Source organism: Astatotilapia calliptera, chromosome 3 (assembly GCF_964374335.1).
Source record: "Astatotilapia calliptera chromosome 3, fAstCal68.1, whole genome shotgun sequence".
Taxonomy (NCBI): Eukaryota; Metazoa; Chordata; class Actinopteri; order Cichliformes; family Cichlidae; genus Astatotilapia; species Astatotilapia calliptera.
This window is the reverse complement of record NC_137424.1, coordinates 54,100,023-54,116,192: the sequence shown is the minus strand read 5'-3', so window position 1 is coordinate 54,116,192 and position 16,170 is coordinate 54,100,023. Positions and strand designations below refer to the sequence as shown.

At 42.6% G+C, this 16,170-nt stretch overlaps 1 protein-coding gene across 5 annotated transcripts in view; it reads left to right on the top strand.

Annotated features, from left to right (window-relative positions):
* exoc6b (exocyst complex component 6B) overlaps positions 1-16,170 on the top strand; it is a 124,950-nt gene that overhangs the window by 36,586 nt on the left and 72,194 nt on the right. For all 5 annotated transcript variants that reach the window (XM_026162788.2, XM_026162786.2, XM_080292217.1 and 2 more), the window contains exons 8-10: positions 5,609-5,677; positions 12,228-12,311; positions 13,165-13,211. In XM_026162788.2, the coding sequence (XP_026018573.1) occupies positions 5,609-5,677; positions 12,228-12,311; positions 13,165-13,211 (200 nt within the window). The remainder of the gene's footprint in view (positions 1-5,608; positions 5,678-12,227; positions 12,312-13,164; positions 13,212-16,170) is intronic.

The following is a 16,170-nucleotide window of genomic DNA, read 5'->3' as shown; positions in this document are numbered from 1 at the left end:
GGTTCAAATCCCTGTTAGTATATTTGAAAAAGATCAAAGTTGCAACAGTGAGAATCTACAGCGATCTGATCTGTAAAACACGGCGGAAGTGCTGTCATGGTTTTGTTCTATCCACTGTTTAAAGAGCAACAGTGGATAGAACAAATGAATATCTGAATCTGTTAGTCCTACATTTAGGAAAACCAAATCTTCTCCTTGATGGAAGCATCTGGAATTCTGGAGCGTAAAAGACGAAGAGGGTCCAAATGATGGAGGGTGATCATGCAAAGGTCTTCGCTTCATACAGTTCCTGAAGCTCATTAAAGGTGGAGCCAGTGCTGTTACAGCATACCCTGATACAGGACTAGTGCCACCAAAGAGCTGGTGTGTGTGTGTGTGTGTGTGTGTGTGTGTGTGTGTGTGTGTGTGTGTGTGTGTGTGTGTGGGTTTTTTTCTTTTTTTTTTTTCTTTTGTGTGTGTTTTTTGTGTGTGCGGGTGTTCGTGTCTGTTTAGATAACAGGTGACACCGCTGCACCTTTTGAAAAGGCGAGAGCCTCGGTAACAATTTAGTTGTTACATGATATTTAAAAAGAAGATAAAAAAAGCCTGTTTAGAAAAACAAAGTGAAAAGGAGTACATCAGCTGAAGGCTTCTTAAATCTGTTGAGGGAATAAGAATAAAGCTTCTAATAAACTCCTGCTAACTGCTGAAACGCCTGTAAACAAAAGCTCTGGACAGGCGGCCGAGGAAGGAACACATCAATGCTGTCAGTGAACATCTGTGACTGTGTCGCCAATATTAAACCTGCTCTAAATAAACGCTGACAGCTGGCAGTGACTCCTTTAAGAATTAAGAATAGTCTACACACACACACACACACACACACACACACACACACACACACACACACACACACACACACTCATCATGACTTTATCATCTGAATGTAAACTGTGACCGAGCCCAGCTGGAGCAGACCCGGTCCGACCGGTCAGTCAGTGCGCCCAGATTGCATCTGTAATTGGCCCGACAGTCATTAAGTGTGTGTCCAGCTTCAGACACTCGAAATAGTCTCCTCATAGGCGCGTGTCTCGCCACTTGGCAGCCATCTTGGCAACATCTCCAGGCACTTATTTCAGGTTAACAAGAACAGGCAACCTATTTATGTGAAGAGGAAGCGAAATATAACTGCATTTTTGAATAGAAGCAGCAGTCAGATCTGATTTTTTAAAAAAACAACAAAAAAACCCAAACCTTTAAAAGTTAGATGACTTTGCCCTAAAATAAGGTCTGAAAAGCTTTTTTATGTTTCTGCCACACGTACACAGTTTCATAACATCGCAGCTCCATAACAGGCTAGATCATGTCTCCAGCTTATCCTCCCAGCCGAGCACGGAACAAATGACATGTTAATTCACAGTGAGGGCCCTCCTTATGAAATTAGGCAAATCTGAAAAAGTTCCCATCTGGCTGCCTCAGAATCACCTGATTGTCGTGTATAACAGCTTAAGTGCATTTAAGTGCATTTAGTGAAGCCGTGCAGTATATTACTGTCAGACTGTGAAATTGTTCCGTGCTCCAAATTAGATAGGGTTGGATTGAAATACGACTCTTTTACTTCTATATTTTTTCCTGCAGAAATGACAGCCATATGAAATTTTCAGGGGTAAAGAACTTGTTAAACTTCTGTTTAAAACTGCAGCCACACACACGCAGTTCACGCCAAGTAAAAGTTTATTTTACTTTATTTTGCTTTTCCCCCCTTCTATCTGTGACTAACTTTGAGCTTTAAAATCACGAGATATATATATATATCTCGTGATTTCGATATAGATATAGATATATATATATATATATATATATATATATATATATATATACATATATATATATATAGATAGATAGATAGATAGATAGATAGATAGATAGATAATCTTTGATAGAACAACAACTACCATCTACCATAAGGAACCATAGCATCAATGTAAGGACTCACAGCAAATTCTTGGTGGGCGATTTCTGAAACTACTAAAATGTACAACGAAGTGGAAAAACGTCAGTAACAAATATGTTTGCTGCTGGAAAAAAAATATGAACACAACAAAGAAGGAAGGAGGAAAAAATGTCTCAGCATTTTTCATTTCCATTTTTTTCTGTCGGCTGGGACATGTAAAGGTGTGTGGGGTTTTTCTTAGCCTGTGGGGAACTCCAGGCTGGTGTCCTGAAGGTTTTAAATGTGTCCTTGATCCAACACAGCTGATTTAAATGGCTAAATGACCTCCTCAACATGTCTTGAAGTTCTCCAGAGGCTGGTAATGAACCAATCATGTGATTCAGGTGTGTTGACCCAGGGTGAGATCTAAAACCTGCGTGGCAGGCCCTGGAGTTCCCCACTCCTGGTTTAAACTAAACTCTGGTTCGTTTCCCCCCTTGGTGCAGTTTACTTGTGCCAATTTGAATCTTACTCTGAAACAACCACACTGAGTCTGTGGGGGGAAAAAAGAAAGAAAAAAGGTCTGTACAGGCTAGCGGCTAGCTGTGAAATTCATGTTCTCCAAACGTCCAGAACACAGCACCATCTGAATGTATTCACTTTTATTAGTCAGGTCCAGGCACATCTGGACAGTAAGCTGACTGAGCATTCCCACGTTGTTTTCAGTGACGCATTTTCGTTCGCTTAAGGTTCACTTTGATTTTTCTGTGTGTGTAAAGAAAAGAAGGCCAGTGAAAGGCTACAAGTTTACAAACCCATCAACTGATTCAGATCGGAGTAAATGAGCTGTGAAGGTGTGAAGATGCCCTTATAGGAATGGTGGGAACACACCTGCTGACTTCCTCATGCTGTCCACATATCGTACAACAAAAGAACTGCCGGCACACAGTTAAGTTTAGAGAAAAATGTTCAAATACTATGAACTTGTGGAAATCGTGTCAGGGCAGCAAAGCGGGCACAAAGCATTTTGACACTGAACTCTTCAAGTCATCCCTCGCGGGATCAGAGTTCCTTTTCGGAGCCTTTTGTTGTTCTTGCTCGGGGAAAATAAAGTACAATGAGGTTAAGGAGAGAATAGAGCTGAACTTGTCACCCCTGTGCTGCCATTCTGTTTTAAGGTCCCTGTCGTCCCCTTGGCTTTATTTATGTCCTGTAAACTTGACTCAACCTTCTTCACAGGAAGACCTTGGCTCGAACAAAGACCTGACCCCGTGGCCGTCAGGGTTACGACCGCGTTGGCGCCGCTGGCTGCAGCGATGCCAACCATCAGCGTCACGTCTCCTCACGCCAACCCTGCCTCTCCATCACTTCTTCTACTTCCCTTCATTTACAACCATCCCTCATGTTTGTTCCTCACTCCTTTACCTTATCTTCTAATTCTTGTTTCTTTTGGCTTGTTTCTCACCTTTATGTTTTTCATCTGCTTCCTCTGGTTCCGTTCATCCTTTTTCTTTCCACCTCTGCCTTTTGAGTCATTTTTGGTTGTCTTTAAGTTTTACCTGCCTGTGTTTATATTCCCCCCCCTCTAATTCTCAGCTCTTCCTCTGTCTTTAAGTGGTACAACTCTTTGGTTTTGTTTTTTGTTCTTGTTCTTATTGTTTTGGGACCCTTGTTTGTGTGCGGTTACATCAAAGCTGGCATTGTGCTTTGCCTCTAGTGAGTTTTACAGAAGGCAAACTTTCCAGAGGGCAAAAGGGCAGGGGACAGAGGATGTGGGCAGGGAGGAGGGACTGGAATGATGGTTAGATCGAGGGATAGATGCTAAGAAAAAGAGGTATGAGTAACTCGTAACAGAAGACTCCCTGAAAGCTTCAGTTCACTTCAGATGGCAGTGACATATGAGAAGTTTGAATTGAGTGTTGATCTGTTTCTGCCAGTATTTATACCCATACTTTGTCTCAGTTCTGTTAATTAAACCTAACCTGCATGATGTTAAAGGCATCCTAACCAACACAAATAGAATAATTCAATGATTGTCAGTGAGTAGTAAATGGACCGGTTCTTATTTGGCACTTTTCTGCCTGAAAGTAGAACAAAATGGCTCCTTCACACTCTGATGAATGCATTGGAAGAAACTCTGGGTTCAGTATCTTGCCCAAGGATGCTTTGGCATGCAGACTGTAGCAGCCAAGGATCGAACCACCAACCTGCCTATGACCTGCACCATCTCCTCAGTCACAGCCACTCCATGATAGTTAAAACCTCAGTATCCAGTGCCACTAACACTAGAAACGCCAAACGGGTTGCTTTAAAAATCATCCGACTTTGGTAAATTGAAACTGTGTCAATTCATATTTCATGGCTTTTTCCTAAAATGGGCTTATTCATTATTAGTCTTTTGTTATGAAGGCTGATATAAGATGAACCAGAGCTAGCTAGTTGTGATGAATATGTAGGGGACTGTAGTTTAATAAAGATGAATAAAAACTGCAGGGCGAGTCATGGGTGGCAGCAGGGGGAAGCGCAGCTGAACAAAGTCCGGAGTTTAGAGAACTTCAAGCAAATGGAGCAGCAAGCTCTGAGATCAGTTTTAAACTTATGGCTGTGAATTATTCAGTCTGTTTCACAGGAAGTGACTGTTTTGTTTTGTTTGTTTTAAATATAAATATCCTTGTTTAAGCACAACTGATACCACCTTGAATCTTTCCGTAATGTTCCTCCACATTAAGTTATTTCAATGAGTAACTGTACTGTTTGTTTTACCCTTTATGCAGGTAAAATATCTTAGAAAATATAATGAAATTAAATTAATAAAAACCCCTAAAACGTATATTCTAAATTTGTCTAATCTTACAGTGAGGAAAAGAATTAGATACTGTGTCTGTTAAAGCAAAGTTGCAGCCTCCAGGGCTGGAAAGTTGAGACATGCCAAAACCGGCAGTTCCTCTAGTGGCCACTTGAGGCCAGCTCCCGAAAATCATCTCCACTGACTCCTTTGTTAGAGTTAACAGCTTTATAGCAGAAGTAAACGTGTTTGCAGCCTGGTAACCACTTCATTTTTTTGCTCTGCCATTTAAGTTTTATTTTACGGGCGACCGTGGCTCAGGGGGTTGGGAATCGCATCTGTAACTGGAAGGTCGCCGGTTCGATCCCTGGGCTCTCTGTCCTGGTCGTTGTGTCCTTGGGCAAGACACTTTACCCTACTTGCCTACTGGTGTTGGCCAGAGGGGCCGATGGCGCTATATGGCAGCCTCGCTTCTGTCAGTCTGCCCCAGGGCAGCTGTGGCTACAACCGTAGCTTGCCTCCACCAGTGTGTGAATGTGAGAGTGAATGAATAGTGGCATTGTAAAGCGCTTTGGGTGCCTTGAAAAGCGCTATATCAATCCAATCCATTATTATTATTATTATTATTATTATTGAGGTTGGAGGCTGTTCATTATTAGGGACGCGGCCTGTTTTATTCTTGCCGTTCACATTTCCCTCGTCTGTTTCACAAACACAATCATTTGTCTCTGTCTTGCCCCTCGTTGCCATCTTTGTCTCTCTCTGGTTAGAATCTCAGGTTTGCTTTTACTTTGCTTGGCTTTAACCAAAACAGGTGTTGCCAAAACTTGTAAAAGAAAACTGAAGACGGGCTGGTTGATTGCAGTTTATGAACTGAACATGTGAACTGTGCAAATTGTTTCCCCCTGCAGGTCCCAGGAGCTCAGGACTTGGTGGATTTCTCTCCAGTTTACCGCTGTCTGCATATCTACACTGTGCTGGTGAGTTCATTTTCTCATTTTCTGTTTTATTTCTTCTGTGCTCTTTTTTTTTTTTTTTTGTCTCAAATCAAAGATGCAGAGCTGTTTCTTTCCTCCATCCATGAGCGCTTCAGTTTTCCAGCTTAAGTGAAGCCGCAACTCCTTTCTGATCAGCTCGTAAAGGTGTATCTGCCTGTATTTCCTGTGCATGTGATTGACTGAAGTAACAATGTTGTTTGTTGCATCCTTTGTACTGACTTTGTTCTGCCTACATCAGGGCTGGGTGATTTATGGTATTAGCTTTATGAAAACAAGATGCTTTGCTGCTCTGCTTTGGTGACAAAGTTCACTCCTTTCCTTTGGAGCGCTGGGCTCACGTTGTTCCCTAAAAGCTTAAATCTACTAGCTGTTTAGTTCAGCTCGAGCTGAGATGACTAAAAGGAAGCTTTTGGTCCACAGCGTCCACATAAAGGAGGTCAAACCTACACAGGTTCTGCAGATGAAGCTCGAGAAGGATTATTAACAGCTGCCTTTGACTCCAGAGTGTCAGTGCCATGTGACAGTCAGCTTTGACTCTGTCACCAGAGGCAGACCAGCAGTGCTTGGCCTCATGAGATCGGGGCTGAATTTTCTCCTTTTTTTCCTACCCTGTGTCCAGCTCATCATATTGTGCAAAAGTATTAAACCTACTTTCATTTCTTTATATTTTACACCACTGACTGAAGCATAGCTCCAAAACATGATAGAGCCTCCAAATATCATGTTTGGCTCATTTATTTCTCATATTCATGAGATGTGATTGTTGACATCGTTCAGCCCTGCTCAGTGGTTTGCAGCAGCATCCTCTTCATCGCCTACAACAGCCAGCGATAATGAGGAGGCCCGCTTCTTTTGCTTAAATGTCAGAATCTGCTTGTGCCCAGCTCTGAGGGTGACCTGGCACAGAGGGGGTAAACGACTTTGGTACGACGGGGCCTCCAGCTCGAGCCTGGCTTCGCTCCAACCAGACTGCAGAGAGAACTCGCGTGTCTCGTCTCACTTAGAGTGAAAGTGACATGGGTGGAGGTGCCACGAATGGGTTAGCTGTGCATTAGGGTTCTCTGTGTGAGTGTGCGTTTGTTTGCATTTGTGAGTTTGTAGGACTTTGTAGGGGACGTTATCAGGCCAGCACAGCCAGAGGGTCGGGGTATGACAGGGGGACAGGAAGTGCATGACAGGAAGGAGAAAGTGAACGGGCAAAAGAGTGAGGGAGGGAGTAGAAAAGCAAGGCTGAGGTTAAAGAAAGGTTAAGCAGGGCACGATGGTGGAGGAGAAACAAAGAGAGAGAGGTTACAGAAGGTTTAGACAGGTGACGACGTGGGTGGAGAAAGTATAAACACACAAACACTTTATTTTCTGGCTTTAAATGTTTGTGTGAAGCTGAACGGTTTCCCTCATTTAACTTAAAACACTGCATGTCCCCTTAAAGAAAAGATTACAGTTCTAAAAACTTGGTTTTTTAGGGCCCTTTTAAGGAAAAACCTGCAGCAGAAGGAAAGAAGGAAAGGTCATGAAAAAATTTATAAAATATATAATGTAGCACAATAGCGAAGCCAAGTGGACTGCTGCAGGTTTTTTTTACTCTACATACATTTTTAAAATGTATATGTATACAGACTGGTTCGTGTATTTTGAGCTGGATAGGTCCATAAATCTGTCATTTATTTTTTGTTGCAGGGCTGTATAAACATAATTAGCAATTTATTTTTTTTTTCGATCGTCACGTTAAATCACATCACCCATCAGTGGCTGCCCGAGCCACCGTGTAGGACAGATTTGTGTGTTTTGGCCCTGGTGTGTATATGACAAGGTTAGGAAAAGTGTATTTGCATGAAGTGCTGTACTACCGATCTACAGTTTCTGTAATGATGTAACCACATGTGGAAAAAATATGAATAACTGTGTATAAAGTAAAAATGAAAGATATCAGTGACCCAGTGAAGAATGAGCTAGGTGTAAGAACCACTCATGTATGGCACCGAGCTGAGCTTTCCAAGTGGTGGTGGGGGGGGGGGGAGGGGGTGGATTAAGAGATTAAGATTAAATAGCTGGGGTCAGCCATGCAAATCAAGGAACAGTCCACAAGAGAGATGAAGAAGAGAGTGCTGGCAGGGTGGAATGGGTAGAGAAGAGTGTAAGGGGTGATTTGCTGCTATTTTTTACAGGATGGTATCATCGTTCCTGCTGTGATGTATGATTTGGAGACTGTGGCACAGATGAGAGGTCAAGATGCCAAGATCTTCACTCCGAGTGAACAGAATGAACAAGACATGAGTACAACTGAAGGACAACTTGATGGATTTGGAGACTGAGTTAGAGAGGCAGAAGGATGATGTATATATTGGAAGATGGAGAAAGTACAGCACATGTAGGAAGTATAGGTAAATAAAGTTTCAAAAAATACAACAAAATAAATAATGGTAGAATAGTACAATAAAGTGGATCTGTGGCATAAATAGCTCAATAAATTCCCCAAACCAAAATAAAATATACTGCTTCTAGAGGGAGTGGTCAGCATCTGATTGGTTGAATCAAGTAACAGGTGAGGTGTTATTGGTCCGTGGGGAGGGAGGAGAACTACCATATGGTGATCTTTCTCATCTTACTGACCCCTTAAAGCTGAACTGAACCCTTAATGATGTGGAAGAGGCAATCAGAGAGGAAGGTTATGAGAAGAGCGGGGGTCACAGGAAGGGAAGAAGGGAGCATTGAGATGTGGAGGCTAAGCAGGAGGAGTGAAAAGTGGAAGGAAATAAGAATTTTCCACAAATCTCAGTCATTAGAGCCTCAGCAGCACTTGAACCAGCCCTGCTGTATGTTGCTGAGGCCTCAATCAGCTGATTGGAGATAAGCTGTTGCAGAGAGTAGGGAGCAGAGGGAGGTCACGGGGAGGTTAAAAGGGCAAAAACAGGAAGACGAGGGTGAAAATGCAGCGAGACGAGAGAGGGGAGGATGGATGAGAGAGGAGGAATGAAGCACTCGAGATGAAGGAGAAAGGGGGGAGGAAAGGAGCACGCTGCTGCTCGGGAAGGTGTTGAAAGGATTGACCCCTGAACCTTTGGGGTCACACACTCTTAGTCATTTATGTTCCCCCTCCTTCTCCTCCTGCTGCTGCTGCCATTTGAGATTTTGTTTGCGTTTCTATTAAAATGCAGAAAGGACACAAGATTAAACAGACACACTCGAACTATTTTGTGTGTTAAAATAAGCTGTGCTGCGGCGCTTTGAATGACAAGCTGTCGGGTGGAGATGTGGATTTAATATCAGAAAATAACCACCCCCCCCCCCCACCCCCCCCCCCCCCCCCACACACACACACACACACACACACACACACACACACACACACACACACACACAGTCTGATTGTTAAATGTTTGAGAATGTCTTGTACTTCCACAGGCACACGCTTGTAGCACTTTCATTTATTTTTGTAGCAAACCTGGACGTAGAATCCCATTTGCAATCAAGACCAACCCCCCCCCCCCCCCCCGTCCACTCTTCTCCCCGCTTTCCCTTTTCCACCTTTAAGGCCCACAATTTTCCACCCGCTGTGGAGCAGCGGCGAGCCCGAACAATACTCCTTTGTTACACTCGCACACGTACCGCACGTTGACAAATGTGGGCAGAGCTGCGATGGATGTAAACACGGGCCTAAAGCCCAGCGTGTCGGGCAGAGACGAGGGGAAGGAGAGGCGAGGTGAGCGGCGGTAGCAGCCAGTCCATCAAACCGGTCAGACTGGGAACTCTGAGCTACAGCACGACAGCTGGAACAAAGCAGCTGCTCTAACAGATCCTTGAGTCTTTAAAAAAAACATTTTTTTAGAGAGCATTAACATATACAGGCAATTCGTCTAGTAGGTCTTTTATTTTGAAAGTTCCCTTGCTTCTAACCAACTACTTCTGCTCCTTCTCAGCTTGTTTTTCTTAAATAAAGTAAAAATAGTCAAGCATCCCTTTTCCAACTAGGAAAAACATGTAGCTGCTTGGAGATTGAAGCATTTTTTTCTGGACTTTTTAGCCTTTATTTTGACAGGACAGTTCTGAGTTGACAGGAAAGCTGTTGCACGCATCAAAACATCCAGGCCTCTGCAATAGCCTCACAGCATTTGGGTCACATGCTCAGCCCTACTACCTACGCTGGTGCCACCAGATAGTTGTGGAGGTTGAGCATGCAACGTCTTCAAGAGGGGAACCGGCTTGTTATACTGTTTTGTTGTAATTACACTGCTGATTGGCGGATGTGCATATAAAACAAAGATTCACATAATGAAGTTGGTGTGTGAACAGGTACATTCTCAGTATGGTCATCTCAGACAGTATGGAGCGCAGGAGTAGACAAGCCCCACCCACCAGTTCCTCACACCCTATGTTTGTGTGGGGCAGCCAATCAGAAGAAAGCTGGTGCCATGAACATAAATAGTCTGTGAGCAGTTACTAGAAACATTTGTCTTTCTTTGTTAGCAGGTTTTTGTCGGGTTCATGTTGTTGTAATTTATTCACGTCTGATCCTCGTGCTGTCTGATCCGTTCTTTCTTTGATTCTCTGCTGGCTCCGCCTGCTGGTGTTCTTCTCTCTTTCAGCTCCTCTCTGTTTCGTTTATCTCTCCTCACCTTCTCTGGTGATGTTATATTGTCGCACAAACACTCGTGCTGATCTCAGCCCGTGTTTCTCACCCCGTGCTCACGCTCTCTCAGGGACAGCGAGCGCTGTATAATGCAGAGTTCACAGCGGTTTGATGCCTCTCATTTGTTGAATACACATTGTTCCACTGAGGGTCAAACTGGGAATTAAAAAACAGTTTTGTCACCTCCAAACAAGCTCAACCTAGTTCTGACACACTACCAGGGAGAGCTGTATTTCTACCATTCACCACATTGTTTTGTTGGTATCTTTGTTTTCAAAGGGCACGGTTTAATCAAGGGAACGACTAAAGAGTGTAGCTGAGCATGATGCCAAAATCCACATACAGCACTTTAGATCTTAATTTTTTTTAACAAATACTTTTTTGTTGATATTCTTTTTTTCTTTATTTAAGTTTTGAAAAGGAGCGCGGACAGATAAAGCATGAAGGACAAGGTTGTTTGCAAACCTTAGAAATACAAAAGGGCAACAGACGGAGAGCGAGAAAGGAAACTGTCCTTTATGGCTCAGAGACACTAGAGTCAAAATATGACGCCCATCGTATTATATTCATATTTGGCGACTGATCGCAGGTAATTGTGGCGACCATTTTAATTGCTACTTTTAAGGCAGTGGCACATCCAATCAGAAACTAACAGCAGACTGACTCTTGTTGCCATTTCATTGCCGTCATGATGCACTGAAATCGGATTGAAGGTAGCAGTTGTTGCAGCCGTTTCAAAGATGATGAGATCACAACTAATGTGGCTGCAGCATTAGAGAATTGGTTAAAGTATAACGTTGGAAGCTAATCATGGTATTGATTATTAAATTCCAATCTCTTTAAATAACTGAGGCAATGGACTGCAGGGAACATGAACATAAATGTAATTTCTGAATGTACAAATTTCATATTTCTCAAAAGAAGCTGTACCGTGAGGAGGGACGCCTTCAACATCGTTTGTCTGATCCCAGATGGAGGGCTAGCATGAACACAGCACACACTCGGTCTGTGTTTTCTGGGACCAGGTGATTGGCAGTGGGGTTAGGCCTCGAGGACTGGAGTTGTTCCAGGGTATCCAATAGATGCTCTGTGGCATTTGGGTCGGTGCTGACCGAGCTGTTTTACGATGGAGCATATTATACTGCCTGGTGATGCTGTTGCTTTTTGTCATGAGCATATCAAAGTGACTTCTACTTGAATGCTGGCACCCTATGTTCCCAACAGAGCAGTTGTGTTGTCATAATTAAAGACAAAGTGTATTCATTTATTTTTGAAGCTGTCAAATGTCAAAGTTGGTAAAACAGTGGTGTTTTTGTGTTTGTGGTGTATTTTTATTCCTGTATCTGACCTCCTACAACAGCAACGTCAGCTGGGTAGATATACGTGGGCTGGTCTGGTCAGTAGCTCAGGGAGCTTGTCATGTTATCTGCCCACTCCTGGGCCTTTATCTCTGAGCTCACCGGTTACTGTGGGATCTGGATACGTGTGTGTGTGAGAGAAAGAGAGAGAGAGACTTGTGGTCTATCTTAGCACAACAGAGATAAGGGCGAGAGAGCTTCAGTGTAATGGGAGGAACAGATACGAGATGGTCAAGTTTAGACAGCCGATTCTGTGTCTCTTGCGTGGGTACGTTTTAGTTTGATGTCTGAGCGGTGACGCTAGCCAGCCATCAAAGGCAGCTTCCCTATCTCCCTCTTACTCACGTATGCACTAACATGACCTTCTCCATCCTCGTGTGGGTCTACCCTTTTGATTTTGTACCTCATTACATGAGTTCTTCCCCTGTTGTCTACCAACCTCGATTAACCTGAAACACTGGGTTGTATGCTTGTGTTGTTGGCGCTTCACAGGCTGTACTTGCAGTCCATCCCTGCAGCCGGTCTTACCTCCAGTTTGTGTTTTTAGGGTTTGCGTGATGTGTTTGAGAACTACTACAGAAAGCAAAGGAGGAAACAGGCCCGTCTCGTACTGCAGCCCCACTCTAACATGGTATGACTCCGCACCCTCACTTTGTGTGTTATTCGATGCACTGTTATGTCCACACACTCCTAACTACACTGACTCCACCCTAGCCCTGCACACACACACACTCTCAAGCTGTTTGAACAGCCAAGGCCTCAGTCACACAGGCCTAGACTGGCTAGTGACCCCTGGCAACCACCGATGTATACCCCGACATGTTGGCCTGTGGTGGCTGGCTTTCTACTGGTTAAAAAAAAAAAAAAAAGGTATATGGTGCTGCAAAGGAAACCTTCTCATGATTGTTTTGGACACCTTAAAATTGGGCTTAAGGTAGAAAGATCACAGAAACATGATAAACTGAGGACTGATGAGTTTGTTTAGTGTTGAGAACAAAAGGCAAATACTCGCCCAACGAAATGAAACTGCAGAAAGTGCAACACAAACCAGAAACTGAGAACATTCACCTTCAAAGTAAAGCTTTTGCCTTACTGCTACAACCGGAGTGTTTCAAGATTTGCAGCTTTTATTTTGAAGGCGAACATTAAATACACTGAAATTAAATGTAATTACCCTCCTGTTGCAGGACTCTATTATAAAGCCTGCACCCTTTATCCTGTAAACAAGCAGATAAACAGTGGTTGGACAAAATTGTTATGATGAAAAATACGACAACCTCACATAGAATTACAGTCAATGTCTCTGCCACTTGAAAATGATGAACAGATGTTGCTAATGCATAAAACAAAGAATTTAGATGCATATATTTGAGTAATCTGGTATAAGTTTGTTTCCTGTTATTCTGATATTTGTATATTTTCACATTATTAGTAACTCCCTGTTTCTCCCTCTGTTTGGCCTTTGTGTTGTTATTTATTTCTAGCATGAAACTCTGGAGGGATACCGGCGGTACTTCAATCAGATTGTTGGGTAAGTTCGTCCGCCCGCTTTTATTTATTTCCTACTCCTTGAAGTTTTTCTAATTTCCTTCTTTAATTTCACCCTAATTGAAAGTGAACTTTTGCCAAAAGGTCAGAATGAAAACGTCTGTTTAGAAATAGTTGTAAATATTTTCAAAATGGCTCATAACAGATTTCCACCGACCGACCATCCGCCCGCTCATTGTGAGATTTCTGTGTACCTTGGCAGAGGAACGTTTGAGTGAAAGCAAACATTCAGCATTTAACAGCACCTCATTTCATTTCTTCTGAGTGACTTGTGACCATTTGACATCTTTTCATCTCCCTCCTCTCCTGCTGTTATTCCTGCCCCCCTTTTTTCCCCACTCACACCCCATCCTCCTCCTTTTCTTTACTGTCCTCTCATCCGTCACTCCGTCCCACTTCTATGTTGCGTCTACACACACGTCCGCTCGTTCTCCCTCACATGCACGCAGCAGTGAGGATTGATAGTGTGTGTGTGATGGCGGTTGGCGTGTTGCTGTTATTCCTTCTGTCTGTCTTGCTGGAGCAGACGCTTCTATAAACACTGGACATCAGCTCAGACTCATGCACTCACCCTCAGGTCTGTTATTCCCATCTGAAGTGCTGGAAAGTGCCATCCTTTGTCTGTTATCCACTAGTGCTTCTTCATCCATGTCTCCCACCCTAATATTCTTTCATCTGCGCTCTCTGTTGACATTAAACACTTCAAAATAACTCCAACTAAGGCTTCCTTTAATATCTGCATTTATTTTTTTTTATGTAATAGTTGTGCATGCCCACAAAACCAGAGTTATTATATATGTTTAATTAGTAACTGTGCGTGTTTATATGAGGAAACTTATGGGGGCTGAAACTGCCAAAATAACAACAACAAAAAAGATTAAATGGATGCATTAAATGACATCAAAATTTATTTTTTTAAAAATCTTCATCACGCCATGTTTGTCTTCCAACTTACTAACTGAAGATTTCTCACAATATAAATGGCTGCCTCCAGGAGACACTCATTAGAGAGCTGAGGCGCTTGGCTCATCCATTTGAAAATGATACCGTTCACTGATGAGCCAACAGCTTTACAACTGTACAGCAGAATAACCTCCAGTGCTACTCACGTTCATAATTGGACTCCATGATGGTCCTCAAGTCATTGAGTGGGATCTGTGCAGGTCACTGATGAACTTCAGACTTGGCAGGTTCTCTTCACAGATTCAAACAGGTTCAAACTGAGCATGTGTGTTAGATGTGGAGACACCATAGCAAATGTTAAGCGACCTGCAACCTTATTCAGTATGAACAGTTTGGCCCTGGGTTAATGTTAGTCTGCAGAGATAGATGCTTGGAGAAAGTTGTCCATAGGACGGGATAAAAAAATCTAATATGTAAGTTGGATTGACCTAATAATTGCGTGTCTAAATCAGGTTAAATCACTTTCATGGATGTGGTACATTTAAAATCAGAATTTGTACCAAAGTGTTTTCTGGTTGATGCTTTTAAAGCATAAATCCAACATATATGTAAATCAAATGAAAAGCAAAGCTTCTCAAATGTGAAGCTGTTCTGTATCAACATATCAACAATTTTTTAAGTTACAGTTATTCTTTCTCAATGAGTTGGATTTGTAGGGAAATTTGTGCTTTGTTCCACTGTGGTACAAACAGGTAGAAGATGCTGCTTGGTCTTCCATAAAAAAAGTGCACAAATCTTTTAGTTTCTTACATGAAGAAAAAGCTGGAAAAAGTAAAAATCTGTTGAAGAGTGAATCTCATCATATTTATTCCCTTCAGTAATAGCAAAGAGAAAAGTAACCATGCATAGCCGGGCCACTGATCCGACCGCAGTGCGGCTCATTGTGGCCTGGCAATGCTCGGTGGGCACTGGTTTGAGTTAGACGTGTTGTGAGTGGATGTAAACCAAAGTCACTTTGCAGGCGATTTGATCCGTTTCACACAGGCATCATTTCAAGACAGCAGCACAACGTGTGACTGACGGGTTTGTTGCTGTGCTCAGATATCAGCATCCTCGCACGCCTGGCTGGGCGAATGCGCCGTTTGCCTGGCTGTCATTTGCACTTGCAAATGATTTTAAATCAGAGAAACATGGCAGCTCTTCTGGAAAAGTTGTCAGAATTGACTCGAACCATCCCAAAGTACTCTCAGGGTGAAAATAAGCCACACAAGTGTTTGTCTTTTATTTGAGATTGGGGATATCTCTGAACAGTCCCTTCCTCTGCAGTCCAGAAACATGTTTTCATTTGCGTTCCTATTGCCTAATTATTTTTAATTCACTTTGCAGCTGATTTTAAGGATTGTTTTCCACAAAAACATCTTGTAGAAAAAAAATGGATCATAAAGAGAAAGATGAACCAAAGAAAACCATTTGTCATAGAAAAGATCAGCAGCTTTATTTTTATGAAAACCAGATTTCACATTTCTCTGTTTGACATGATGGAAAATACAGTTATTGTCAAGAGCAGCAGATGGATTAATAAAGTGAAACCTAATCTAGATCCTGGTCTTTTAACTGCTTCGCTTATGTGAAAGTATTTCTAACCTTGGTCCGGAAAACATGACAGTACTGTTATATTTGCAAGAGGCAGTATTAGAATCAGTATCCCTCGATCCTCCAAGACTTTCTTACCAACGAGTCTGAGTACAGCTAACACACAGCTGGACTTGTTGCCATCTCCCACAAGTAGTTTTTTTCTTGCTTTCTTCTTTATCTTTGTTGTCTTCTTGGCCTTTTTTTCTTCTTCATCTGCTTAGTCTCCAGCTGCTTAACTCGTCCTTGTCTTGTTTCTTTTTTTTTTCTTTTCATCTTTTTCCGTCGTCGTTGTCTTCGCCGTCTACAGGATAACCTAGAACACCGTGTGCTGCCGTATTCCATCCGAAGAGAATCGCTGTATACCTTATCAAAAGAAACTAGTACTAGAATTTCATTATGACTTT